Source organism: Leopardus geoffroyi, chromosome C2 (assembly GCF_018350155.1).
Source record: "Leopardus geoffroyi isolate Oge1 chromosome C2, O.geoffroyi_Oge1_pat1.0, whole genome shotgun sequence".
Taxonomy (NCBI): Eukaryota; Metazoa; Chordata; class Mammalia; order Carnivora; family Felidae; genus Leopardus; species Leopardus geoffroyi.
In genome coordinates this window covers 53110001-53137294 of record NC_059333.1, presented here as the reverse complement: position 1 = coordinate 53137294, position 27294 = coordinate 53110001, and the positions used below count along the sequence as shown (strand labels likewise).

General features: G+C 37.4%; 1 protein-coding gene across 5 annotated transcripts in view; it reads left to right on the top strand.

Moving 5' to 3' along the window:
* The window catches only part of CBLB (Cbl proto-oncogene B), a 225639-nt gene that overhangs the window by 7273 nt on the left and 191072 nt on the right, over positions 1 to 27294 (top strand). For 2 of the 5 annotated variants that reach the window (XM_045501894.1, XM_045501890.1), the window contains exons 1-3: positions 3362 to 3491; positions 4879 to 5062; positions 18229 to 18479. In XM_045501894.1, coding sequence (XP_045357850.1) covers positions 4895 to 5062; positions 18229 to 18479 — 419 coding nt within the window. In that variant the 5' untranslated portion in view covers positions 3362 to 3491; positions 4879 to 4894. The other 3 variants (XM_045501891.1, XM_045501893.1, XM_045501892.1) reach the window with 3 other exon arrangements.

Sequence of the window (27294 nt, the reverse complement as noted above, 5' to 3'; positions counted from 1 at the left end):
TCGAACTCATGGACTGCAAGATCATGACCTGAGCCAAAGTCAGACACTCAACCTACTGAGCCACCCAAGCACCCCAGAAATGTAACATTTTGCTTGGAATTGTGAATACCATGGATTCTCCATTGCATGGAAACAGGAACAACCTTATATTTCCTATGCAGTACCCTTGATCAGTCTATGCATTCATTTAACGAGTATTTTGTTTTTGAGTAGTTATTATGGGTCAAGTAAATTGTGGGAAGGCGTTGTTATTTAGTCAACTCATGTCTTTATCACATGGAACACCTGTGAATTAGGAGAACTTAGAAAAAAAAAGAAGAGAAAAAAATTGAACTGAATGGAAAGTATCTGAAAAGATTTTAAAAAAAAGATGAAAAGTGTTCAAAGATAGGACTGTAATCTACATTTCCCCAGATGACACCAGCCAGTAAGTACAGATATTAATGTCAGACATTAATGCTTGAATTATAAGCGTTCATAGTTACCATTACAAAATTTCTCAGTACTCCAGCCATGAAGCCTCCTAGGCTTTTCTGGGAATCTTAGGGGGAAGGTCTCCCGCGTGCTTACGATGAGCCTCTGCATATTATTCACCTACTGGCTGCTATGGTGCTTGCAAGACTCTTTGGTAGGAATCCCTTGCCACTCTGCTTCATGTCAGGATCTTCCACAACACTCCTGTCCTGTGAAGATACCATTTCCAAGTTTGCTCTAGGTTACAAATTCCCACACTACCAAAGGATACTGCATTATTAAACTCACTGTTTTGGCAATTGAGGTGTTCTATGTAGAAATGAGGAAACTAGGTCTCCAGTCTATTCTGCCTACCACTTATGCTCCCAAGTCTCCCATGAAAGTATTCTTTTGTGTTCTTATTTATAGCCCTTCAGTATGCAGTGCTTTCTTATACTCTATCTCTTATGTTTCCATTGGAGGCTCCTAGGGTATGAAGTTCATCCCAATAGGTCTGTATTCTCCTATGTATATCAACTCATGCTAACAGCTTGCAGGGAGAGCTACTGCCCCATCAGTTAGTTCATAACCAAACCATGAATCCTAGTTTGGGCTCAGATGGGAACCCTGCTATGTCAGAACTTAACATAGACTCTAGATGATTTTGATAAAATAGCTAGTTGAGACTGAAGCTGTAACTTCTTGATATTGTGTGTGAATGTGCCTGTGTGTATTATATGTGCATACATATATACATGTATATATTACCATATCCCACAAAGCTTATAATCTGTATCAATATGGTATTGAAACATAGGAAATTTCGTATTCTAATTAAGTCATCTCTTCCAGTTTCAAAACTAATACAAAAGGAATGCCACACGCTATAACATGTATTTTACTTACTCTACATTTATCCAGATGTGAGTGTGAGTAATGCATGTACAGTGTTCCCTTAAGCCACTGTTTTTCTACATGCTGAAAAAATTTCTATAGTTTATATGTTTTTGAATTTGTTTAAAAGGCGAGCCAATAATTTTTTCACTTTTACAGTCTCCCCTTAGTAAATATAGCTACTGTTAACATGAGTAAAGGAGATATGAATGGGTGGAGGAGATACGGAGAGGTCAACACTTTTGTAGATAAATGCAATGTAAAAACAAGGAACTACTCTTTAATTATTGGCATAGAAATAATGGGAAAGAAACAAAATTACTTCCTGAACCACATTTTATCACCTGACTACCTTTTTCCTGTTTTAATCAAATGAAAATCTTAACCATCTGAATTTAGGGCTGCACAGTAAATTATAACAACTTAGGATCCTTGACAGTAATGATCACAGTACTAAAATGGTTATTTAGAAAGAAAGTCAGGACCATTGAGAAATATTTTATCAGGTTAACTGGTTAGAGAAAGAATAGAAATAATTTTTCAAAAAATTTTTTTTAATATTTATTTATTTTTGAAACAGAGACAGACAGAGCATGAATGGGGGAGGGTCAGAGAGAGGGAGACACAGAATCTGAAGCAAGCTCCAGGCTCTGAGCTGTCAGCACAGAGCCCGACAGGGGGAGGGCTCGAACTCACGGACCCTGAGATCATGACTTGAGCTGAAGTCGGATGCTTAACTGACTGAGCCACCCAGGTGCCCCTAGAAATATATTTTCTTAAAGACACAAAATATCACCACATCTGAGAAATCCAAGGTATAAAGTGTACTCAGCACTACCAACGGTGGTAGAAAGAAAATTCCAAAGCATGACACTTCAGAGCAATTGTCAGTAGCACCTGTGGCAGGATTGAAGTTAAACAGAAAGAGATAGAAGGCATTTATTTAATCTACGATCTCGTTGAAAGAGGGGTCCCAGCACAGATTTTTCCTTTTAAGATTAGCCAGATGTGGTTCTTTCTAAGGGCATAGTGATGGAACTACAGAAAAGAGATCACAAATGCTGGGAGAGAATGGCAGATACAATGAGGTTGGTTTTAAGACGGAGAGAAATCTATATAAAGTGACTCAAAAGAAATACAAAAGCTGATTCCTCTTCAGTCATTTAGGAAGAAACTTATACTAATTAAGAGGTGGGTTGCATATATTAGCAATTCCCATAGTCTGGTTCTTTTACTGCCCTGTCCTTATTAGTAGCTACTATTTGGTCAGCAGGGTCAACTATTTGCTTTTTTCATGAGCCTGATGTTTGATCTTCACTCTTTCTAGAACTAACAGTAAAGGGATACACTCAGAAACTTAGGAAGTTTTGGTTGGCATTCAGGTGTTAACCCTAGTCTACTCTATGCGAGGTTTATATTTCATCTTAGAAGCTAGCTGCGTGACTGCTGTGCTTTTTTTTGACAGCCAGCAAGAAGCAATGCCTTAGACCTGTTTGGCTGCTGTCCTGGGTAGAAGAGTTTGGCAGCCCTAGGGAGATGGAATTCTTCAGCTTCGGACCCGCCCAGAGTAGAGAAGCAACACCCTCTCAGCCACTACTCTGTTGCTATGAAACAAAAGACTAGGAAGGTGAGCGAAGCAGGAAGTCCCGCCTTTTAGCCCCAGTTGGCTTTGGCTCCGGCTCCCAATGCTCACGCCCACTCGCCCACTCCTTATTGGTCAGTTCCCCAGTGCCTGGCATCCTTTCTTCCATTTCCTTTCCCTTTTCCACTTTCGTTCTTGAGTGAGTCCAGTCCTCCCATTACCCTCCAAGTCCCTTTCCATTTGGGACGTGCCGCGAGCGGGCCTTTCTTTGGGGCCATTGTGTACTGTGGGAGACGTGGACTGGGTGGTAGTGCGAGGACGGCCGCCTCCCCACCATTGGCGCTGCCCGCTGTCGGGCAGTGCAAGGGCGCGCAGGATTGGTCTAGCCGCAGGAGGCCCCGCCCTCGGCTCCGCCCCGCTCCTGGGTTTCTCTGTGTGTGTATCCTACAGGGGTGGGGTATCCAGCGAGTGGTCTCCTCCTCCAGCTAGTGCTGCTGCGGCGTCCCGCGGCCTCCCCGAGAATCGGGCGGGAGGGGAGAGCGGGTGTGGATTGGTCTTGACGGTAATTGTTGCGTTTCCCTGTCTCGGTGGCCTGCGCTCTGGGTTGATTCTTCCTCGGGAACGTGCTTTTACGGCGATCCCACACTCCCTGCCCGGGCTATCCACGCACCCTGGGCTCGTGTGTGTAAAGTAGGACCCTCGCACACGCGTGTCTCTGGACAGCTGCGGCGCCGGGAGGCCGGGAGGGAACGGGACGCCGGGGAGGCTTGCCGCTTTTTTTCCGGCCAGGGGGCCCTGGGGCAGCCAGGCGCGGGCCACGGAAGGAGAGGGGACAGCCCTGGCTTCCAGCTGCTGTCGTCGCCGCCTGCACAGTTTGTAGAGGGGTATTTAAAGACCGGAACCCTGGCTTGGCCAGGGGAGGAAGGAGAACGAGTAGAGGGAGACAGGCGGCTGGGATTGCAGACATCCCGGGGCGGGGTGGGGGGGTGCGTCCGCTTGGGAGCCGAATGCCGGGCGCCCAAGACTGACGGGGCTGCGGGCTCTGGGGGTGCGAGGGGGTACTTTGTCCTTTCTCTGTCCACCTTCCTCCCCCAGCTGAGGTCCGAGAGTGGCCGGAGAGGGGCCTGAACAAGGAGGGGGCAAAGACGTCCCGAAACAAAGCTTTGGACCCCCCCCCCCCATCCCCCTGGGGTGAGACGAGAGGAAAGGAACGATCTAAGTGAACTCTCTTCTCCTTTCTGTGCCCGCTCTTGTCAGTTTCTTAACCCTCTTTTTAAAATGGGTTATTTGTTGGTTTATTTGGCTCTTAACTTGGGGCTAACTCCTCACCGCGTTGGTTTAAAGAACTGTGTGTTCGGTTGTCTACGTTCCTGTGTCCATACTTGTTGGTTTTAGCGGGGAAAATCCAAATCCTAAGTCTTTGTTGACAACAGATATGTCTCTTATGGTCCTGTAAAATAATGTTTACATTTATATAACTTGAGGAAATCTAACGGAGTGAAAATGCAGTTTTTGAGTGAGGCTTTCAGAATGTTTTCTGGGGGCTTTAGTTCTAGTGTATGTACGTTGAATTGTGATTAAGGCAGGGATGGGGAGAACATCGTGTTCTTATCTAGTTGGAGAAAACCTATGTTAAGTTTTTTTGTTGTTGTTGTTATGAGTTGGTTATTAATCAAGGCTTCTGCTACATGAAATGTGAGAAGGTTGCATCTTTAACTCTTACTGTTCCAAAAGCAAATGTAAGGTCAATGCTCCTAAACCTGTTTGTTGGGTGTACAGATTGAGAATGCAAATTCATAGGCTATTGAAAAGTTGAATCCAGGACCCAGGATTTTCTCCTCACTGATGAAGGAGAATGTAGTGGGTACAAATTAACCTGTTCAGTTCACCTGGGTAAACATTTTCATGTCCAACTAACTTTTTTTTTTTTTTTTTAATCTGCCTGTCAGAGAACTAAGGTTCCAGATGGCAAATTCTATGAATGGCAGAAACCCTGGTGGTCGAGGAGGAAACCCCCGAAAAGGAAGAATTTTGGGAATTATTGATGCTATTCAAGATGCAGTTGGACCTCCTAAGCAAGCAGCAGCAGATCGCAGGACTGTGGAGAAAACTTGGAAACTCATGGACAAAGTGGTAAGTTCTGTATGCTTGTGCCTGTGTGCAGCCTCATTTGCCCTGGATATGGTTTCTTCCTCTATGGTTTTATTTGAACCATTAATTAATAGTATTGTTACCATTAATTAATAATTATTATTATGGAAACAGTCTATTGATTTGGCTTGACCATTTTTCTAACATCCACTCTATGTTTTAAAAAGTTGGAATCAGAACACAGACTTGTTTTTTCACCTTTTGTCCTGCTCTTTAAGGTTCAAAGTTCCTCTATATGACTCAGATATGCAAAGTTTTTACCCTTGGCTGCCCTTTGTTGGTACATGGCCACAGAATAGTTTGGAAGTGTTTGCCTTCTATGACGTTGTGTTACTGTTAAATAACAAAAGAGTGCAGGCAAGTATTTTAAGAAAAGCCTCTGATGGATCCCTCATGATAACCACAGTACTTGATGCTGAGAATATCTACTAGGGAAAGAACCAGATTAGTCCTTAAGTGAGGAAGCAGTATTTGAGAGAGTTTCCATTTTCATCTTTGAGAATTCATCTTCATTAAGGAACTTTTTTGTTGTTGTCAATGATAGAGTTACAGTTTCTTTCATCTATTCCATTTTGAAACAGGAAACCTTTTCGATTGCACATTGTTTATTGTGAAAGGAAAATTTATGATGGAGGTGGTGGGGCGGAGAGTATCAGAAACCTCTGTGGTTTCTGCATGTTGCTATCAGATGAATTCTAATTTCAAGAAGAAATCAAGCTGGATGTCCATACCCTGAGAAGTCTAGGCAACTTGAATATTTTACAGGGGTCTACTGAGAAACTGTAGCTTCCACTGTCCTCTGTTACTAAGTAGGATTATGAAATAAATATGATTAAGATGTAGCATGCTGCTGTGCAGAATTAATAGTTCTTGCTTTTGAAGCAGTGGTACTGTCTGCTATATATTGGTAAACGTTTGTAGCACCATCTGGTTTCATTTCATAGATATTTGGGGCTAATTATAAATTTAGTTGATGCAAGGCTCTTGATATTTTTGTGACTGCAGAAATGGAGTTTTAAAAAAATATCTTTTGTAGGGATGTGCGAGAGCCGCCTTGAAAGCTTATGGTAGCAGTTGCCTTTACCGTGGCTTGTAGTTGTGTATGAATGTTTGCCACAAAAAGCCACCGACAGTGGTGTTAGCCGTACAGGAAGGTGATGAGATTTGTTTTATCTTCATTTATCCTTGCGGGAAGTACAGATGGATAGATGGACGATAGGCCTGCCATTCTATGGCCGGTGGTGCTAAATGCAGAGCCAGAAATTTTTGCCAGATAAATATCCTTAGTTCTTGGCTTTAGTGTGACCTATTTAAGCTTCTGCCAGTTTATTCAAATTGTGATATTAAAATGCTCCAGACAGAATGATGTCATAGTGTCAGAACATTGCAACTTGCTGCTTGAGGTCAGGTTTTGATGTTAGCGTCAGATACTTAAGAATAAGGAGTGTGCACTTGAAAGAGCTGCATGTATCTGGCAGGCGCAGTGCTAGCTGTCTTTGCTTTTCCAAAGAGTATGCACTTTAAGGTCTTTCTTAACTGCCTAAATCATTAGTTGGGTGTAAGAGAAGGAATTCAAGGTTTTTCTCTAACTTACCTGTTATATGAGTGGCCAACAGATGGGTCCGATTCTCCCAACGAGCTGCACCTCCCTCCCCACCCCTTTCTGTGAGTGGTCAGAATTTGTGCATCTGTGAGTGAATGGGAGAACATCAAATAAAAAAGATTTATGTAAGGAAGTGGTGAACTATAGCTAATATAAAGTCATTATTTTTCAAACATGAGGAAATATATTCATAGTTTTGGTTTGTAACTGTTAACATAAGTCTTAGCCACTTTTAATTATTTCACCATGAGTTATAGTAAAATAGATGGTTTTTTGATAGTTAAGCTTCTGCCATTGTTTATTTTATTAACCCTTTTGTGGGTTTGGGTTTAGCCTCTCCAATCGAGAAACTCGACTCATAAGGGAAACTATTATTGACAGTCTGTACTTAGTGGAATGAGGGTTTGGGTGCTGGCAAAGGTGCATTGGTATGGCTTTCCCTATTTGTCTTCATTATTTGTCAAGAATAAAAATTGTGTTCATTTATAAATGCATCCATGGGTTTTGTGGAGGGAAATCACATAAATCATTATAAAAGAGTTCAGGATGTTTATTACTACTCGATCACACACTAATAAAAAGGCATTGAGAGTTACTAACTGAAAATATATTTTATTTAATTGTGTAATGCAGAAGCATCATCCCCCCACATGTGTTTACCTTTATTTTCTTTGTCAGTGGTGAAGGAAGTGGTTCATAACCTCAACATTGTCCTGGTGATTACATCAGGATCTTTATTATTAGTCCAAAAGTTAATCCCTTGACACATTACCTAACCGTTTCATAAAATAACTGCAATAAGCATGAGTGTAGCTTGTGAATAACAGAAAAAGTAACTGTCAAGCCTAACTGGTAGTTACGTAAAAGGCAGGGTTAAATATTTAGTTAATATTTTTGTCTTTAGGAAGCTTCTTCAACAAGGGCAGATCTTGGAAGTATAAACATGAAACCAGATTAAAGTTCAGTATGTTTCAGCTACCTACAAAGTAAAATCATTTATTTTGCAGGGGATATGAAACGGTTTCAGACCGTAGGAGAAATATCCAATAAGTGTGTAGTCTTCCCATTCCCTGGCCTCTAGGATTTAAAACAGTCAACTGGGATTCCAGTTCCAACTAATTGTTATGGTTTCAGAGGGCAGACTTTCTATACAAGGTCACTGAGAGTAGGAGGGAGTCATTGCTCAGTTGTGTTTTTTGTGACATGTGAAGTGTTTTGTGATAAAACATCAGTGGCACAGAGTTAGCAAGGTACATTTATTGAGAAAAAGAACAGTAACATATCCCAAAGCATCCCATTTAGATGTATTTTTTGGCCTTAGCTCTATGTGTCAGTTTAAGTCAGTAGCTAACCCCAGACTCTTCAGGTCCATGGATGCCTGGTTGATACAGTGACAGAACTATTACTCGTGAATACATATCTCAGTTCAAATATACCTGGAATGTGGAGTTTGTTCCAAAGCTGTTACAGAGATGGGTTTCTTAAACACTCAGTCAGCATTTACTGAGGGCCTATACTGTGTTCAACAGTAAGTGCTTATTGCTAGGGATGAAGCTACATAAGATATATCTTTGCCTTTGACCTGTCAAAAAACTCAGAGACCCACATAGGAGCCAGACATGTACATGGTAATTTATTATTTACTTATTATATTTACTAGGTAATTGCCATGTAGTATGGACAAGGCTGTAATACAGACCTGTACGAAGTACACTGGGGGCAAAGTGAAGAGTATCCACCTTGTTTTTCTGGCTGCCGTTCAGACAATTGTCTGTCTGGATTCTGCTGGGCACTACCTTTAGGAACAGCATTATTGTACTCTTGTTGGAAGTGCTGAGGTGAGGGTAAGGAAATGATTGCTAATCAGTATGGTAGGAATGATAATTTATTCATGCGAGGTTCCTGAGCATGGTTTTCATAAGTGTCTTAGCCAGGTGATGGAAAAGGGAAGAAACAGTTTTCCATCTAATAGATACTAAATGTACTGGACTTACATGGATGTTCAGGAAATTAGAAACTAATTAATTGACGCCAAAGAGCAAAGCAAGTTGAATACCTGCCTACGTTTTGTCTTGCTGTCCTTGTCATTTATTTGAAATTACATTATTGAAAGAGTTTTAAAAGCATTTAAAAAGCGATGATGCCAAATAGCCTTTTCCGCCTTTTACCCTCAGTACATTCAGTACATTTGTAAAGCTTGGAATGCAATTCATTCTCTGTCTTTATAATTTTACTGCAACCATGATATATTTTAAAGTTTGTCAATCAAAGATGCTTGGAATACATGCTATTTAAAAAAAACTAATAGTAGGTATTTTTTTCTAAGATGAATTCCCCATAAGTCTAAAAAATTATATGTGGGATGAAACAGGTTTTGGATGCCTATCGTTTGTGTTTGTTGGGTTTGAGATACCACCATCCTTAGGCCCTTGGAATAGGGAATAGCATTTATTTGAATTATTCTTCACATATTTCCTTTTCCTCAGTGAAGTTGTTCCGTGTTAGCAGAATCATGGGCACTGCCTGACTTGGGTAGATGATAACACATTAAATATCCGGACAATTTTGTTTTAATACTGAAATTTTGAATTTGTGCTTAGATAAATGAAGTGATCCCAAAGTTTGCTACTTTTCTACTTCTAGGAAAAACTTTTATAAAGTAAGACATTAAAAAAAATCCTACCAAGTTACCTTGGTTTATCCTTGTGGTATAGGGCATTCATTTAACAGAAGCTTTAATCAGTAATTTTTAAAAAATGCTTATTTATTTATTTTGAGAGAGAAAGAGAGAGAGAGAGAGAGAGAGAGAGAGAGAGAGAGTGAGTGGGGCAGGAGCAGAGAGATAGGGAGAGAGACGATCCCAAGTAGTCACCATGTTGTCATCATAGAACCCAGAGCCCAACATGGGCTCGATCTCATGAACACCAAGATCATGACTTGAGCCTAAATCAAGAAGAGCTGGCAGCTTGCCTGCCTGAGCCACCTAGGTGTCCTAGTTAGTAATCTTTTTTAACTCTTATAAAATCTTTACCATTCATTTGAATCAACTTTTCCTTTCTTTGAAGTTGCTTTATATCCTGTCTATTGATTTCATCATTCATTTATCAAATTCCATTTATGGAAAGATAGAGATTTGTAAATACCCCTTCCATTCTATGTAGTATAGTGTATTCTACATACTACAGAGTGTAGTAAGTGTTGTAATGGGATATAAATAAAGTGCTGTGACTTAGGATGTGGTGGAGGAGAATGCGCTTGCTAAGGTGAAGAGTTGACATGGAATGAGGCATGGTAGAGGTATTAGCCTGCTTCTCTTTTGCGGATGTTTTGGATTCCAGTGAGGTGGAGGACACATCACGCTGAAGGAATGTGGGGAAAGGGAGATTGTTAAGAAGGTAAGTTTGAGAAAGATGAAGAGGCTTTCTGCTCTTTCAAGGAGTTTGGACTTGATTTAAAATCTTTGACCAGAGTGTGAAAAACAGTCAAGGCTATGCTGTGATAGATTACTCTCTTGACTCTGAAAAGGATGGATTAAGAGAAAAGAAACTTAAAAGTAGGAGTAATGATCCAGGGAAATTAAAACAGACTGGGCAAGAAATAATGAAGGGCTGAGCTGGAGAATTGAGAGTCTGTATAGCGAGTATGGGTTCAAACATGGGAGGCACTTTGGAGATAAAAGTTACAGATCTGGTGACCCTTTAGAGATAGCGGATGAAAGAGAAGGTGAAGTGAAAGTGACTCGAGGTGTTTAGCTTGAAGGCAGTGATGCCCTTAAAGAGATCAGGAACGTAGTAAGAAAAAGAGGAAGCCTGGGAGTTGGTGCCTGTGTTTGTTTTTGGCCATGTTGAGTTTGACATGCCAGAGTGAAATCCATTTTGAAGTCAAAAAGTTGAATGTGCAGTTAAAGAGAGAAGTTGAAACTAGAGACATATGTTTAGTAGATATGCCCACAGAGTTTGCATTTCAAGTTGTAGAACAGCAAGAGATTTGCAATGCAGAGCAGAAGATGAGAGTCCGAGAAAAAGTCAGAGATTGGCATTTTGGCTCTGTGGGGTTGTACTTATAATTAGATGGCAGTGAAGGAGAGAGAATCTTACAAAAAACACTGATGAGAGAGGTTGGAAAAGAATTAGGGCATATTGATTTCTTGGGTAGAGACAGCTTCAATTAAGGAGATAGTTTCACATTCTGAGAAAACCAAGTTCAAGTCCAAGTGGAGAAAACCAAGCAGGATGAAAATTGAAGAAGTTGCTAAATTTCATGAGTAGAGGCCATTGTTGACCTTTCAAGAGTGGTTTCATTTACGTGAGTGCACTAGATTAAAAAGAGTGTGTGGGTCATTTAACAGTCGTTCTAGAAGTGTGACAACTGGTGAAAAGAAGAAAGTTCTCATAGATAGCTTGCCGGTTTGAGTAGAACATAACATTGTGTGTGTGTGGGTGCTATAGGAGAGCTTCACAGATTGAAGGGAAGGGATACAGGTAGAGAGTGATTTAAAATGCAAAGAAAGAAGAAATAATAAAGTGGCATCCTAGAAGATTACAGTGTGGGAGGAAAAGGGTAAGAACAAGTTGAAGAGTGAACCGGGGTAGATAACTAACTTCTACTTAGATAAGAGAGAAGTTAGGAAATACACAGAGTGTTGAGAGATTTTGTAAATTTTACATTGGGTTGTCATGAAGTGATTTAAGGAATAACATTTGTAGTGTTGAATCCATGTTTTAAAACTGTTTATTATAGAATGAACAATGTATATTTTAATCAGTCTTCAGAAATGAAATGTGTATATAAGTAAAACATTGGAAATAAGTTTTTATCTTATAGATTAAGATCATTTTAGAAACATGCTGTGACTTAAATCATGCCACAATACTATTTTTATCCACTCTGCTTGGGCAATTAGTTAAGGTTTTTGTTTTGTTTTTAAATATATAATTGTAAGTTGCTGATACTTTCCTGGTAATGAAGGAAGCATTTTGAAAATAAGTGACCAAATTTTTAGCTCTTTAACATATTAATATTTAAATAATTGTTAAATATACTCATGTCATCTTCCCTTTTTTTTTAATATGAAATTTATTGTCGAATTGGTTTCCATACAACACCCAGTGCTCATCCCAACAGGTGCCCTCCTCAGTGCCCATCACCCACCCCTCCCACCCCCCATCAACCCTCAGTTTATTCTCAGTTATTAAGAGTCTCTTATGGTTTTGCTCCCTCCCTCTTTAACTTTTTTTTTTTTCCCCTTCCCCTCCCCCATGGTCTTAACACTGTTAAGTTTCTCAGGATCTGCATAATAAACCACAATTTCTTTATCCATTCATCAGTTGATGGACATTTAGGCTCTTTCATAATTTGGCTATTGCTGAAAGTGCTGCTATAAACATTGGGGTACAAGTGCCCCTCTGCATCAGCACTCCTGTATCCCTTGGGTAAATTCCTAGCAGTGCTATTGCTGGGTCATAAGGTAGATATATTTTTAATTTTTTGAGGAACCTCCACACTGTTTTCCAGAGTGGCTCTACCAGTTAGCATTCCCACCAACAGTGCAAGAGGGTTCCCGTTTCTCCACATCCTCTCTAGCATCTATAGTCTCCTTATTTGTTCATTTTAGCCACTGACTGACTCATGCTATCTTCCAATAGCAATAACAAAAAAAGTTATTAAATGTTCTACCTGTTCAGATTCCACATCAGCTGAGTACTTACTGCTGACATATTATTAGCCTTGTTTGCTGCTTTCTTGAACAAAACACTCCAGACTTTTACAGGGTTTCAGGTAGTATGAAGAACTTCAGGATCTCAAAGAAACTCTTAATGATCTTCAACAGAGCAGTCAGTGCCCTTATTATCTAATTATCTATGTTGGCAAAATCTGCAGAGTTGACCATGTTGTGGTATAATATAAAATATGGAAGGGGAAGTTCTCAAAAATAGTGAGCGTCAACTATGTGCCAGGTACTGTGCAGAGCACTTTACATTTCTTTTTCTAAGAATTATAACATCCAAAGAGTTTTCTAAAGGAAGAAACTGGCCCAAAGTTGTAAAGCTAATAAATGGCAGCACCAGATCTTAGGTTTGATTGATTCTAGCATCTGTGTTCATAGTATGAAGATTCAAGCAGACCATGGAATAATATGATTCTTCCCCTTTCCATGAGAAGTGAATCAAAAAGATCTTCACCCCCTAATTTTTGATATGATCAAATTCTTTTCAAAACTTTGTACTCATTTAGACAGGTTTAGTCATTCTAGGTATGGTTTTCCTATGTATAATATTACCTTCTTCTGAGAAGTTCTTTGTTCTTTCCCTTCTACACTTTCTTTCCTCCATCAAGTATTTGTTGTGCATTTACTCTCTGCAAGATTCTACATTAGGTGATGGAGACAGACCAGTGAGAGAGATATGTTCTCCACCCTTAAGGAAGATCTGTTCTTATTTGGAGGAAAGTGAACAAATGAATACACAATTGATAGTTTAATTACAACTAGTCAATTATTTAATGTGTTTATGTAAATCTTTTAAAGAAACTTCATTGAAAACCATAAATGATTGGGTAGTTGCCCCTAAATCCTACCACAATTAATATACTAGACTCCTGACCAGGTTGATATGCTAATTACTTTTTTTGCCCAATTAATATTCTATGTAGAAAGGGTTTTTGTATTATGTTTACACTTTTTACATTTTATACTGGATACATTTATATAGTTTTATACACTTAGGATGATTTGCTAAATTAAAATGGGAAGAACTCAACTCATAGATGCTTTTTATCATAATGATATACTTTTGTGTAATTGCAGTAAGGAATCTCTTAAAATATTTATGTGAGGAGCACAGACAAGGGATTCTTTCAGGCTTTCCATACTGTTGTTAAAAATGGGATATTTCACTTCAGGGGTACATGATTTAATATAACTGAATGCCCTGTGAAGTGAGGTGTGCTCTATAATGAAAGTCTGTTACAGTATAGGCACAATTCCTTACTGGTGAAGTTTGCCATTTGTTTCAGGAGAATTTCTTTCATGCATTTCGGGGGCTGGGTCCTGAACCTAAGAAATATGTTAGCTGACCTAATACCTTTTTGTTACCTTTTGATTAGAAGTTTTAATTAAGGCTCAGTGGAGAAACTCTTTAAATGCAAGAGTTTTTCAAGAATAATTGATGGCTTTGAAAATTCTTATAGCACTAGTAAATCCTGTGTTTATATTTGTGCCTTTGCTTTGATACTGTTGAAGATATATTTAATGTATGTGAATACATATTGTATGTGTACAGCATATGTAAAGATTAGACATATATTTTTATGCATGTGGAATGGTATGGATATATACAGAGAGGCCCCCTTAAAAATCTCTAAATACATTTAAACAAATACAGTAGGTAGTTGCATACTGTTATGGAGAGAGTGCCTGACTCTCTCAAGTCTAGACATTAGTGGGTTGAGAGCAGTAAACTCAGCTATGTTCCATTTCTGTGTTGTAGTATTTTTCTGTAAAAAGGAGGGAATTGGTCATAGTGATTTCCAAGGTCCTCTTTAGCTCTAAAACTCTTTGAGTCAATGACTCTCATGGAGTTTGTGGCCTAATTCAGTGGTAAATGTTTTGCCTTTTAGTTTAAAAGCAAAGAGTAACATTGCTAATGAACCAGTCCTTTTATGCACTGGTGTTAAGAAGTTCCTCATTGTATAATAAGATTGTAGATTTGTTCTTTTTAATAATTTTTTTTTTAATTTTTTTTTCAACGTTTATTTATTTTTGGGACAGAGAGAGACAGAGCATGAACGGGGGAGGGGCAGAGAGAGAGGGAGACACAGAATCGGAAACAGGCTCCAGGCTCTGAGCCATCAGCCCAGAGCCTGATGCGGGGCTCGAACTCACGGACCGCAAGATCGTGACCTGGCTGAAGTCGGACGCTTAACCGACTGCGCCACCCAGGCGCCCCAGATTTGTTCTTTTTAAAGCTTTTTTGTGTTGGGACCACCTTTCATCTTAGGGAGCAACTTAGATATTTCTAGAAGACGGCTAAGTCATTTGAATCTGAACTTGAACTTTGTGGTGAGCTTGATTTTTCTCCTTAACATACTGTTTTTAGAAAAGCAATTTTTCTTTCTCTGGCTTTCACAGTTACTTGCACATAGCAGGCGCTCAATAAATATTTATCGAATTGAATTTGACCTGCCTAGAAGTCATAGTCCTGGTGTAGGGTTATTCATTTTTGGCAGAAGCTGTCATAAATCACAGAGTTTAATACTAATCCAACTGATCAACTGTGTACTCAGCAGCATATCAGCATTGTATGTTACACTTTCCCAAATGCAAATTTAGAAAACTGTGTGGCCTACAGGGGCCTTGATGAACTGAATCTCACCTATTTTAAATCTACTTGTGCCACTCAACCCTAGGCTTCCTGTGCCTTTACCTTTTAGAATGACTGCATCGACTCCTTTCTTTCTGATCCATTCTCTAGTGCCTCCTAAGCCTTTGCATACCCTTTTGCCTGGAATATTCCTTTTGCAAATTTAGGAATGCCTTTCTTGATATCTTCATGTCAAAATATGAGTGAGCTGCTGATTTTCTCCTCCAGCACATTGTACTCTCCTCCATCATAGCACTTAATGTCTCCTGGAATTCTTTTTAAGCCATCAGTCTTTTTCACTAGAAAACTCCTTGAGGACAGGTCTGTGATTTATTTCATTCTGCATTCCCTAGGGCCTGTAACAATGCCTGAAACAGAAAGGTTTGTAGAATTAACAAATGGGTCCTGAAATTCATGCAAATTTGCAAATGGCATAAAAATAAAAATGTAAATGAGGTTAGCCAGAGATCATTAATTATATGCCTAATTCTAATTAAATTGTGATATAGTTAGAAAGAAGATCAGCCTGAGATTCAGAAGATGCAGGCTCTTGTGTTGGATTAATGATTTTTTAATAGTTCCTTAATCTTTGTAGTTCTTGGTTTCTTTATCTGAAAATGAATGGATTGGACAGGATCTTTCCTAAGATCCCTCAGAGCAAGAATTACATTGCTCCTAAGTTAATTATAGAGAACTAGGTCTCTTCTGCCAGACTCCTTGAGGCAGGAAGTATGTTGTAGTCATCTATAATTTCCTGGCACTAAGCTCAGTACCTGGTATATAGTAGTTATGCAAACAGTTGTACCGAATAAAATAATAAATTCCCAGATAGAATTACAATTTAAATAAAGCAAATGAGAAAAAGGTCAAGTAGAGAATAGCAAATTAAAAATCTGTAACACTTAAAAAAATCTGTTAAAGAATATTTATTTGGAATATCTGAAGAAAATACCTGAGAGAAATTTTTTTTTTATCAGTTAAAAAGTTCACCGGTAGAGGAAATTAATTTGAAACTGCATAGTCCCCTAACTACAAGTTAATAATTTATCAATCTGTGAGGTGCTGTAGCAAGTGTTATGTTGCTGAAATTAAACTGTGTCTGCTGTATGATGTTGCTGGCAATATTTTTGAAATTCGTGCATACTTGTGATACTATTTTATTTTTTAAGAATTGAAAAACTATATGCTGTTTCAACCAGAATTTATTCAATCATTGGCCTGTTTAGTATTTCATCAGTCGTTAGGACAGAATGAGCTTCTCTGATTATATCAAAGTGTCACAAAGTAAAAGGAGGGTAAAAAGCTTTATCAGCCCCTTTAACTATACTTTTCTAATGATTTGGCATTATTTAATATGCCAAATGGTCTTGGGTACCATTGGACATGTTTAAATTACCAAACTGGAATTGGATCTTCTTGCTCCTATGCTGTGTGCTGCTTGATGGGCACTTGAAGTATTCCTGAATCCATTTTTTTTTGTTGTTGTTGTTGTTACATTGGCTGACAATATTTTAACTAGTCCTGGAAATAACTGTGCATCTCACATACCTTCTACTAAAGCCACACTAAATGTATTTTCCAACTCAAATTCCCATCAGCCAGATTTGAAAAATACCTACAGCCACTTCAGTGCCACCCAACAGGAGGTTAAGTGTGATGAAAGGGAAGTCATACTGGAAAAAGAAATCATAACCAATTGTGTGTTTTTTATTTTATTTTATTTTATTTTATTTTATTTTATTTTATTTATTTATTTATTTATTTATTTATTTATTTATTTATTTATTTATTTATATTTAGAGAGATTGAGAGCGTGAGGTGGGGGGGGGGGGGGGCGGAGAAGCAGAGAAAGGGAGAAAAGAGAATCCCAAGCAGGTTCCAGTCAACCTGAGCCAAAATCAAGCTGTCAGAGGCATAACTGATTGAGCCACCCGGGTGCCCTTTAACCTTGTGTTTAAAATCTCTTGCTCTTGGGGCACCTAGGTTGCTCAGTCTGTTGAGCGACTGACTTCAGCTCAGGTCATGATCTCATGGTTCGTGAGTTCAAGCCGTGCATCAGGCTCTGTGCTGAGGGGCTCAGAGCCTGGAGTTTCTCTGAATTCTGTGTTTCCCTCTATCTCTGCCCCTCCCCCGCTCACACTTTTTCTCTCAAAAATAAAAAATAAAATAAAATATCTTGTTCTTGAAAGTGTTACAAAAATATGTGATGAAAGCCTTAGAAGAGGGCTAGCTATTTGAGGGACCATCAAGTTTATGCTTCACTGGCTTCTCAGTAAAGCTGCCTTTGCTTTGTACACTTTGCTTTTTGTGAGATTGTGCACCTTTACATTATGTGTGCTCTTGGGCAGTATCCAATGAATTCATTTACAAATTATTTAATTGGGTGGTTCCTTATGCCCTGGTTTGAGGGATAGGAGGAATAAGATGAGTTAACTAACTTTTGACTAAATTGCATGAACATGTAGAATTGAATATAGTAGTTGAGCTGCTACTTTTTCATCCTAGCAGAAGGTTCTGCAGGCAGCTCCAAATGCCCCAGTGGTTGGGTGACACCCGATGTAATGACTGAATCTTTATGGAACGCATGTCTACAGGCACGGGATATAATATGGGGAGGTGGAAAAGACTCGCTCTGACCTGATACCCATTTACTACTTAATAACTCAGTTATTAAAATAGCACTTCTTTGTTTTATTCTCCTCAGGGTTCAGGAACAATATGCCAAAACATTAATTAAAATCTATGAAAGAGCTTTAGCTGGGAGTTCAGTGTAGTAAAATGATATCTAAATGTGAGGCGACGTTGGTTGCCAGCAGAAGACGCCCATTTCCTAATTTTTATTTAAACAAAAAGACTATAAGTGGTATACAATAATTAGCACATTGGAGTTCTGTGAAGCCATGAACAATGGGATACTGTAGAACAGAGAAAGAAAACTTAAGAGGTGGAAAGTAAAGATGTGACATAGTAAGCATGAATGGGAGGAGAAGAAAATTGGATTTAATTATATCAAGACAGATGCAAATATTTACCAATTCTTTGTAACTTGGAGATAGTAATTTTAAGATCAAAATTTATATTATGGAAAATGAAGAAATAGTACAGTTTGATGAATTTCATAACTTTTCTATGAAACAAGTTATTGTGATTCATATGAAAGTATTTTATTTTTGTCTCTTTTTTAGGTCAGACTGTGCCAAAATCCCAAACTTCAGTTGAAAAATAGCCCACCATACATACTTGATATTTTACCTGATACATATCAACATTTGCGACTTATATTGAGTAAATATGATGACAACCAAAAACTTGCCCAACTCAGTGAGAATGAGTATTTTAAAATCTACATTGACAGTTTAATGAAAAAGTCAAAACGGGCAATAAGACTCTTTAAAGAAGGCAAGGAGAGGATGTACGAAGAGCAGTCACAGGACAGGTAAGAATATTTCAGATTTATTTATTTTCTTTAGTGATAAGGTCATATTTATGTTACTTTTTGCATCATAGTATAAATGTCAGCTTTTTTGTTTTTTGGAAGAAATACTGCATTTGTGTTTTGCTTTTCACATTATTTAAACCTTGTAGTTTTACTTAAATTTCTTGATAATTACTAATTCATGAGATGCCGTTCTTTTTTAAAATAGACCTTAGTTTTTAGGACTGTTTTAGGTTTACAGAAAAATTACTCCCAAGTACATAGTTCCCATCTACCCCTCCCTGCCAACATGCTTTTCTCCCATTATTACTGTCTTGCATAGTGTGGTACATGGATGAACCAATAGTGATATAGTAGTATTTACTAAAGCTCATAGTTTATATTCGGATTCACTCTTTGTGTTGCACAATTCTGTGGGTTTTGACAAATACATGTCATGTATCTGCCATTTCATTATCATGTAATGATGTACCTCAGTTTGTTTATCCATTCATCTATTGAAGGATATCAGGGTTGCTTCTAGCTTTTGGCAATTATGTATAAAGCTGCTGTAAGGATTCATATGCAGGTTTTTATGTGGACGTAAGCTTTCAGTTCATTTGAGTAACTACCTAGGAGCATGAGTGTTGGGTCTTACGGTAAGCCTATGTTTAGCTTTGTAAGAACCTCCCATACTGTCTTCCAAAGTGGCTGTGCCATTTTGCATTCCCACCAGTGATGAATGAGAATTCCTGTTGCTCCCATCTACCGTATATGGTACTGGAAGCACTGCCTTGACTGGATATGTATATGTGATAGACGTGGGTGGCAGATATAGCTTGAGTCTCAGTGTTTGACTGTTAAGTGAGAAACTGAACAGGGGTGGCGAAGACTGAAGGGACATCAACTGAATCCTCACTTTACAGCCAGGATTCCAGACTTAGAGGCTCCCCCTTTGAAGTTTGTTTGGCTATTTCAATGTTAAATTTTATGGTCTATCTTAAATGACGAAAGTTAGTTTTCCATTTCTGGGGTATTTTAAATATATCTAGAATATTCACTGATAGTAATAGTATATTTAGATTTCCAAATTTGAAAACAAATATTAAAATATATATGACTTTAATGTGGTTAAGTTGAATTTTTAAGACGCTTAACTTCTCTGTATTTTAGTTTCCTTCCATATAGGGAAACCTCGAAGAAACCTCTAATGTTTCTTTCAGGTCACAAAAACTAGCCTCATTCAGTCTGATAAAACATAGGGTTGTATAATAGCAAGTTCACTTATCTAGTTGTGTAGACTCTGAACTTGTCTGTAAATACTGGCCAAGCAAATACCCGGAGTGAGTAAAACCATCAAAATCAAACACAGAAAAACCATCTGCCAAAATGTAAAATGGCATAAATGTTTACTTATTTATAATTTGCTCTCTAAATTGGTGATGAACCTAACATAATCATAAGTGTTAACCAATTGTAACTATAGGCTCATTATGTACTATACTTGGATCACAGTTTACACGTTTTGAGGATGGTGAATCTTTCAGTTGCCTTTTAGTTTTAAAGCTCTAAGACTCTCTCCTGGACTGCCAAGCAGAGTGTGAATCACCACATGGTATCATAAATAAAGTAGGGAAATATAGTAGTGATGGTTTCTTACAAAGAATGTCCAGTTATAGGGCACAACAAACCTTTCAAGAATGACCAGTTATAGGGAAGACAGCTGTTTATGTTTAAAACTATTTTTACTTTGTACTTCTACAAGTGACCTAATAAAATCAAGTTGTTTTATAATTGTCTTTATACTTCTTATTCACATTTAGTAGCCCTGAAATTCTTCATGAGTCAGCAAAGAAATCCATTTAATTTCACGTTTTTAGGAAATCGGTCCAGTGAGAGGGCATGTAATTTCTCAGTTTAGGGATTTGAGTGGATACAGTGTTTTCATTGGATGTAGTCATATAAGATGTGGTGAACTTGTACCCCACTTTTATAACTTCTTTAGAAACTTGATACATTTCCTAACCCAGTAGATGTCTTTATAATTACCATTTCACTTATAAACTTTGATATTTTGGACTTTTTATGTGGGAGCATATCATGGGAGAATCTCTAAAATGTTGGTTGCTTGTGTGTAGATTTCCACAGATGATGACAGGTTGTATATTGCTGATTGATCAGGTCGAGGAGACTCTAAATTCTGTGTTTTAAGTGTCCAAGTAAATTTTGTCATTCTGCTAAATTCAACCCTAAGAGAGAGATTATTAGTTTCTATGCTGGTATAGCGTGTTCCTAAATGAATTTTTCTGTCATCTGTGTTCCATTTGCTGATGGTGTTCTTTGACCACTGTTTTTATGCAGAACTTACATTTGATACATGTTTAATCAAAATCCATAATAATGTACCACTCTTGGTACACCATAGTAAGAACATAGGTTTTGATCTATGTTTCTTTTGGTAGTTACATATTTTTACACATTCATTTTTAGGTTGCCTTAGTATTTTAAATGCAAGCTGAGGCTAAAGTGTGCCATTGTATATGGAGCTGTGAGACATTTTGCTCTATAGAAAACAAAAGAAATTGCTTAGAATGTTCTTATGGTCGTTAGGCAACAAAGTATTCTATTTGGTGGAATGACTCTTATCTAACATGGATGACACAGTGATTCCTGGGTATATTATAAATTCTCTGAACAGTTTTTGCTTCTGCAAATAATGTCAGTAGGGATATTGGTATTATTAAGCTAAAACTGAAGGAGGTAGTAATAGGAGACATAGTGATTTGGAGCCCACTGACTATACCAGCATTGCCACCAGCAAATTACGTACTTTGTTGAGAAAAAGAGTGCTGGATGAGTTCACGAATCCAGAAGTTTGTTTTCATGTTCCTGCTGTGTCAAAAAGAAACTTCTTTGTGGATTTGTTTTAAACGTAAGGGCAAATGGGAAAATTTCAGGTGTCTACTTTGATTAAGCTCGGTTTTAATTAATTGCTGAAATATGAGTGGCCTGAATTTTTAAAGCAGTTTCATATAATTGTGACAAATATAGTAAATAGGAAAATAAGTATAGCAAATGGCATGCAGTGTATTTTTTGTCTCTAGGTGAGAAGCAGAAAGTTTATTTGCTAGTGAAATAGATACTGTGGGTGTAGGGCAAACCTCTCACTTGGAGAATGGGGTGGGATGACGATTTCTGGTTAGAGGCATGCTGCATTCCTTGCTTGACTTTCATGGCAAACCTCTTTTCTAGCATCACTTCTCCCAAGTTTGTTTCTTTGTTTGTTTTTTTTTTCTGACAAACGGTTGAACCTCACACTGAGCTAGTGCATCTCCAGCTGAATGTCTAAACCATTCGGAGCTGGTGTTTCTTTCTGGGAAGAGTAATTTAGTGATATCAGGCACCCATAAAGTTTTCGTGTGTATATATGGGGTGGGGGTTGGGAATCATGTAGAGAAGGGAGAATTTGTAGTTTCAAGTACAGAGAAGAGGTGAAACTTTATATCACATGGCTTACATTTTTAGTGGCAAAAGTCTGAATGAATGTGAGGCTAACAAATGTAGAATTGCCAGGAGGGGCTTTTCTTCAGTGATATGACTGGTAGTTTCATCAGTTGACCATTTTGATAGTAAAATTTACTCTTTCATGTAAAAAGTTGTGTGTTAATTACCTGCTCAGCAAGGCTTCGTGTTAGACGCTGTTTTAGAACACCCAGAGGTGATGGCCTAAGGATACTCAGATTTTCCGTATTTCATAGCTGCTTCAGTGAACCAGAGTGCAACAAACCATTTTCCCCTCCCACACTCTGGTTTACAACCACTGAAACAAAACCAAAAGTCAACTGAGGTGGAAAAAATAGTTGTGTTTGATAACCCATCAGTGAAGAAAATGAAGGCTTTTAAAAAATGCACACCAGAGGATAATACATAGATGTTGTCTTATTATTAATGTCATTTCAGAGCCCCTGGGCTGTTCCTCATGCACATGTATTGTCGAAAATCACAGTGTGCATAGCTTGTATAATAATATTTGTTCCAAACCAGATTTTTAAAAAAGTATTTCGACATAGAAAAATTCGTCCTGGAAGATGCTAGCCTTTATTTAAAATCCTTCAGGAGTATCAGGCAAAAATCTTCCTCTCCACTGACCATTTGATTGAACAAAGAAAAATGCTATATTAAACTGGCTGTATTAATATAATAAAGTGCCTTTTCCTCTAAAGGACTACCAATCACTATACTTGCTGTTTATACCTGTGTTGTAATTTATGAGATAGTATACCAAGAACATTTTGGAACTGATATATTAAAGATTCATGGTTAAGTTAAAAATCGAATCAGAAAATATCAGCAACAACAATACCAGGAACAACAAAACACAAAGCTGCAAATAAACCTACTTGGCTTTCTTCATACCACCGTATGCCAGCATTGCTTTGGCCAGATAATAGTGTGTCAGTTTAAGTGTTTAAATTTGTATAAATGTAAATGCTGTTGATTGCTTGGTCATGGAAGTAGGCTTGAAGTTCCCCTGGGTTTTCAGTTTAACCATAAAAACAGATTGACCTGTATGCACAATTGGGGCTCTAGGTAGTAGTTTTAATTATTACTAGAACTCACAGGTTTATGGCCTTGTTTAAAATGCCACAGTAAGTTCTACGTTTTCTCATAGGCAGCACTATAAGTTGCGAGAAGGAAATGAGGAAAGAGTGCTTTCAAACGGTCTGTTGTCATTTATGCTCCAAGTGTTCTTTGTAGCGTTGGTTGGTTTTCTGACCTGTGATCTGTGTTTCTGATCTGTGTTGTTTTTAGTCTTTATTTTCTGGATTGTCACAATATTTTTTGGTTCAGACATTTCAACATCATAAAACAAAGATGTGGCTTGTTTCAAACTAAAGGCTACTACTGTTGCTGTACTAGTCTATTAAATAATTTTTCAGGGCGCCTGGGTGGCTCAGTCGGTTAGGTGTCCGACTTCAGCTCAAGTCATGATCTCTCTGTCCCTAAGTTTGAGCCCCACATCGGGCTTTGTGCTGACAGCTCAGAACCTGAAGCCCACTTCTGGAGTCTGTCTCTCCCTTTCTCTCTGCCTCTCCCCCACTCGTACTCTGTCTTTCTCTCTCTCTCTCAAAAAAAAAAAATAAATAAAATAAACGTTAAAAAAAAATGTAAAGTTAAAAAAATAAATAAATAATTTTCCAAATCCAATAGTAGTTTCTAGTAAAAATACTGTCTTTGTTATTATAATAACCATTTGCAGGAGAATTAATCTTAGGGAAGTTATATCTTTCTTATATAAATAACTTGTACAGTGTTGAATGTATTTCCTATATTTTATGAAATATCTCTTGTTTAATGATGCATGAGAGGGAATGGATTATTAGTCTTTTAAGAAATAATCTGACAAAAAAAATGATCTAGTCTCTTTCTTTTCTTTGTTTATTAATGGTGAAAATTGCAGAGCTTTTACATTTCATGAGGACAAGGGACAGGTTGCAAACAAAAATATGATTTCTAAATAAATCAAAATAGATTCCTAATCTTTTTTGAACACAAGTTCTTTAATATAAACGTGTTGAGTTGCCATTCAATTTTTTGCAGTTTGTCTTCATTCTAGATATCTTTTTCCTTTTCGGTGGAAGACTAGAGGAACCAAAAGATTAATTTTTGATATTTTAAAATGATAATATACAAGTAGGATGCAGAGGACAAATAGTGGTCGACTCCTTTGGGTAGCAGTGTCTGCCAGGTAGGAAATGGAATTTTCTCTAGAAAACTTGAACATCTTCCTCAGGCTGACTTATCATAAATGAATAGAAAGTTTATTTAGTCTTGATAAGAATGCTTTCATTCATATTTTAAGCATCTGAGAGTTGTGAATATACTTTTCTAAAGTTTGGAAATGAAGGGGCTTATTAACACACTGTGAAAGGAGAGACCACAAGAAAGTTACTTAGACAAATGTTTTCGAAGTTAAACAAAGGGAGTCTGTTAGAGTGGGCAGGTGAGAGCTTGAAGAATCTTTGACTGTTGAGGACTTTGTGACTAACTTCATCTATGATGCTTTGCTAAGTAGACACAAAGTGATTTTCTTACTGATTTTCATGTAAGTGAAAAGTGAAAGGGGTTTTGCCAGCAATTTCCCCTTTGGGGTACATTTTAAAAATACAAAAGAAATTATTAAGATGTAATTTAAAATTAAATTCACTATTTTTTAAATTTTTAAATAAGATGTTTATATTTAATCCATTTTATCTTATTTACTTTTCCCCCAGCCCTCTGTTAATATCATGCAGCCCCTAACTCCTGATTTATTAGCTATTAAAAATTTTACTGCAATTTATTTAAATACCTTCCAAGTCAAATTATGTATTATACACATATAATATTTTGATTTTAAAATTGGAGACTTTTCCTCCCTACAGCTTAGAGTTTATTAAATGTTTACAAATTCTTGAGAGCAATAAGCATCGTATTATAAGACAGTAAGCCAACTTACGAGACTCAAAGTGAACTCGACTTTATGGTTGAATACCTTTTATGTTTTTCAGTCTTAAGTCAGCTTATTAAAATTGATGTTTCCCTTTCAGTGAATATCTGGTGACATTCAAATTTGGTAATTAAAATCCAGAAGCACTCAAGAAAGAATGCCTGTTTTTAGTTTCGTAATAACAATGCTCCCAACAAAGAAGGTTGATGAATGATGTCTTTCAAGTGGCAGATTTGTTATTTAGTTAAAGACAGCTCCTTTGGCAGTTTCTTAGAAAAACTAAATTGAAGTCTGTTTATAAAACTGACAAGCTGCAGTAATAATCCTATAGCCTGGAGAATGCTTGGAAATCTAGCCCAAGAAGCACCCCCTTTTTTCCCTCAGTGATTTAACAAAGTAGAGTTTCCAGGAATCCAAACATTTTAACATCCAGCACTAATTGGGTAAGTCATAAAATAGTACTCATGTCTGACTGTTTGAAATAAAGGGCTTCAGAAATATTTGGTTTTCTAAATCCATTTTTAATATTAATCTTTTGTCTCTTTAAGCTCGTTTTTGGAACATGAGTTTTTGTTTGAGTTTGCATTTATAAATCAATTGTTTATAGATGGGCTGATTATAGCAGGATATACAGATGAGGTTATTACAAAAAGTACTCATTTATAGATTCAAATAATAGAGATTGAGGCTGCTTGGTTTGGTAGAACCGTTGAAAAAAGATAAATTTAGATTTATTGAACTGTATTACTTTGAACATCTGATCTTGTGATCATGTGATCTCTTAATCAAATATATGTGACTGTATTAATTTCCTAGGGTTGCCGTAGGAAAATATTATACACCAAGGGGCCCAAACAGCAGTTTCTGTTTAAGTTGACTCTCTTACTGATGGAGCCTAGAAGTCTGAAATCAGGCTGTCAGCAGGGCTGTGCTCCCTTCAACCCTCTAGGGAGGATGCCTCCAGGACTACAGTTTTGGTAGCCCCAGGCATTCCTTGGCTTCCAGCAGCACAATTTTAGTCCCTACCTCTGTCGTCACGTGGTGTTCTCCTCCCTCTGCCTGTGTCTCCATTTCCTTCTTTTGTACATGAACACCAGTAGTGATGGATCAGGGCCTAGCCTGGTGACTCTATTTTAATTATTACATCTACAAAGACCCTGTTTCCAAATAAGGTCACATTCAGGGTAGGGTTGAAGTTAAGATTTCAGTGGATCTTTTTAAGGGACACAATTCAACCCATAATAGTGACCAAATGATGGTAGTATAAAATTTATAGTCAGGAGGAGAAGAAAATGGAAACTCATTCTCCTGGCATGAGAAGTCTGAAAAACTTTGCTCTATTGAAGATAATGTCAAAGAAAATTACTTAAACATTTTTGTTTTGAAGGACCTACCTGTAGGTCAATAATTTTTGTAGATTTTTAAAGATTTATAATAAAAAGCATATGAATTAATTTCTTGACTAATTTTTATGCATATATTAAAAGCATGGTGCATTACATTTTCATCTGTATTTTTGTATATGTTGACATAAATGAATTTATAAATACATTGTTACAACAAACATTCTTTCTGATTTCAATGTATTAAATGCTATCTTTAGAAATTATTTATACTGTAAATATGTATATTTAATTAAAGGTTATAATATTAAGAATCATGATTATCCCTTGATTAAGAATCCCAGTTTTATTCTTTTATTTTGTGATAAAAACTCTTGAGGGTTAATTAAAATAGTTTAAATATGATTATGACTTACATCATCATTGTTAAATCTGTTAACAAAGTTTTCTGTATTGTAATTAAAAAGAGAGAGGTGAGAGGTGTGTTCCATGTTGGTGGCATAGGGAATGCTACATTTCAATTCACTTTGTGCCTTTAATATTATGATATAAAGTATTATAAGTATGGATTTCAAGTTAGGATTTTAGGTAATCAATTCAAGAATTTTAGTTTAAAAAATAGTAAATAATTTTTTCTAAAAGTGGCATGTCGAATAGCGTAACCCACGGGTCAGCAAACTATATAGAACTAGATAGTAAATATTTTAGACTTTGCCACATGGTCTCTGGCAACTACTCAGCAGTGCCTTTATAGTAGGAAAGCATGGCTATGTTCCGACAAAACTTTATGTATAAAAGCATGTGGTAGACTAAATTGGCTGTGGGCTATAGTTTGCCAACTCTTGGCTTAATGTATTATTAATCTTATTTTTGGACAGTAAAATTTTGAAAGTGTTTTATCAACATGACTGAGTCTGTAAGTTGCATCAATTAATTTGGCTGAAAGTAACAGTACGTGGGGTGCCTGGGTGGGTCAGTCGGTTGAGCGACTGACTTAAGGTTT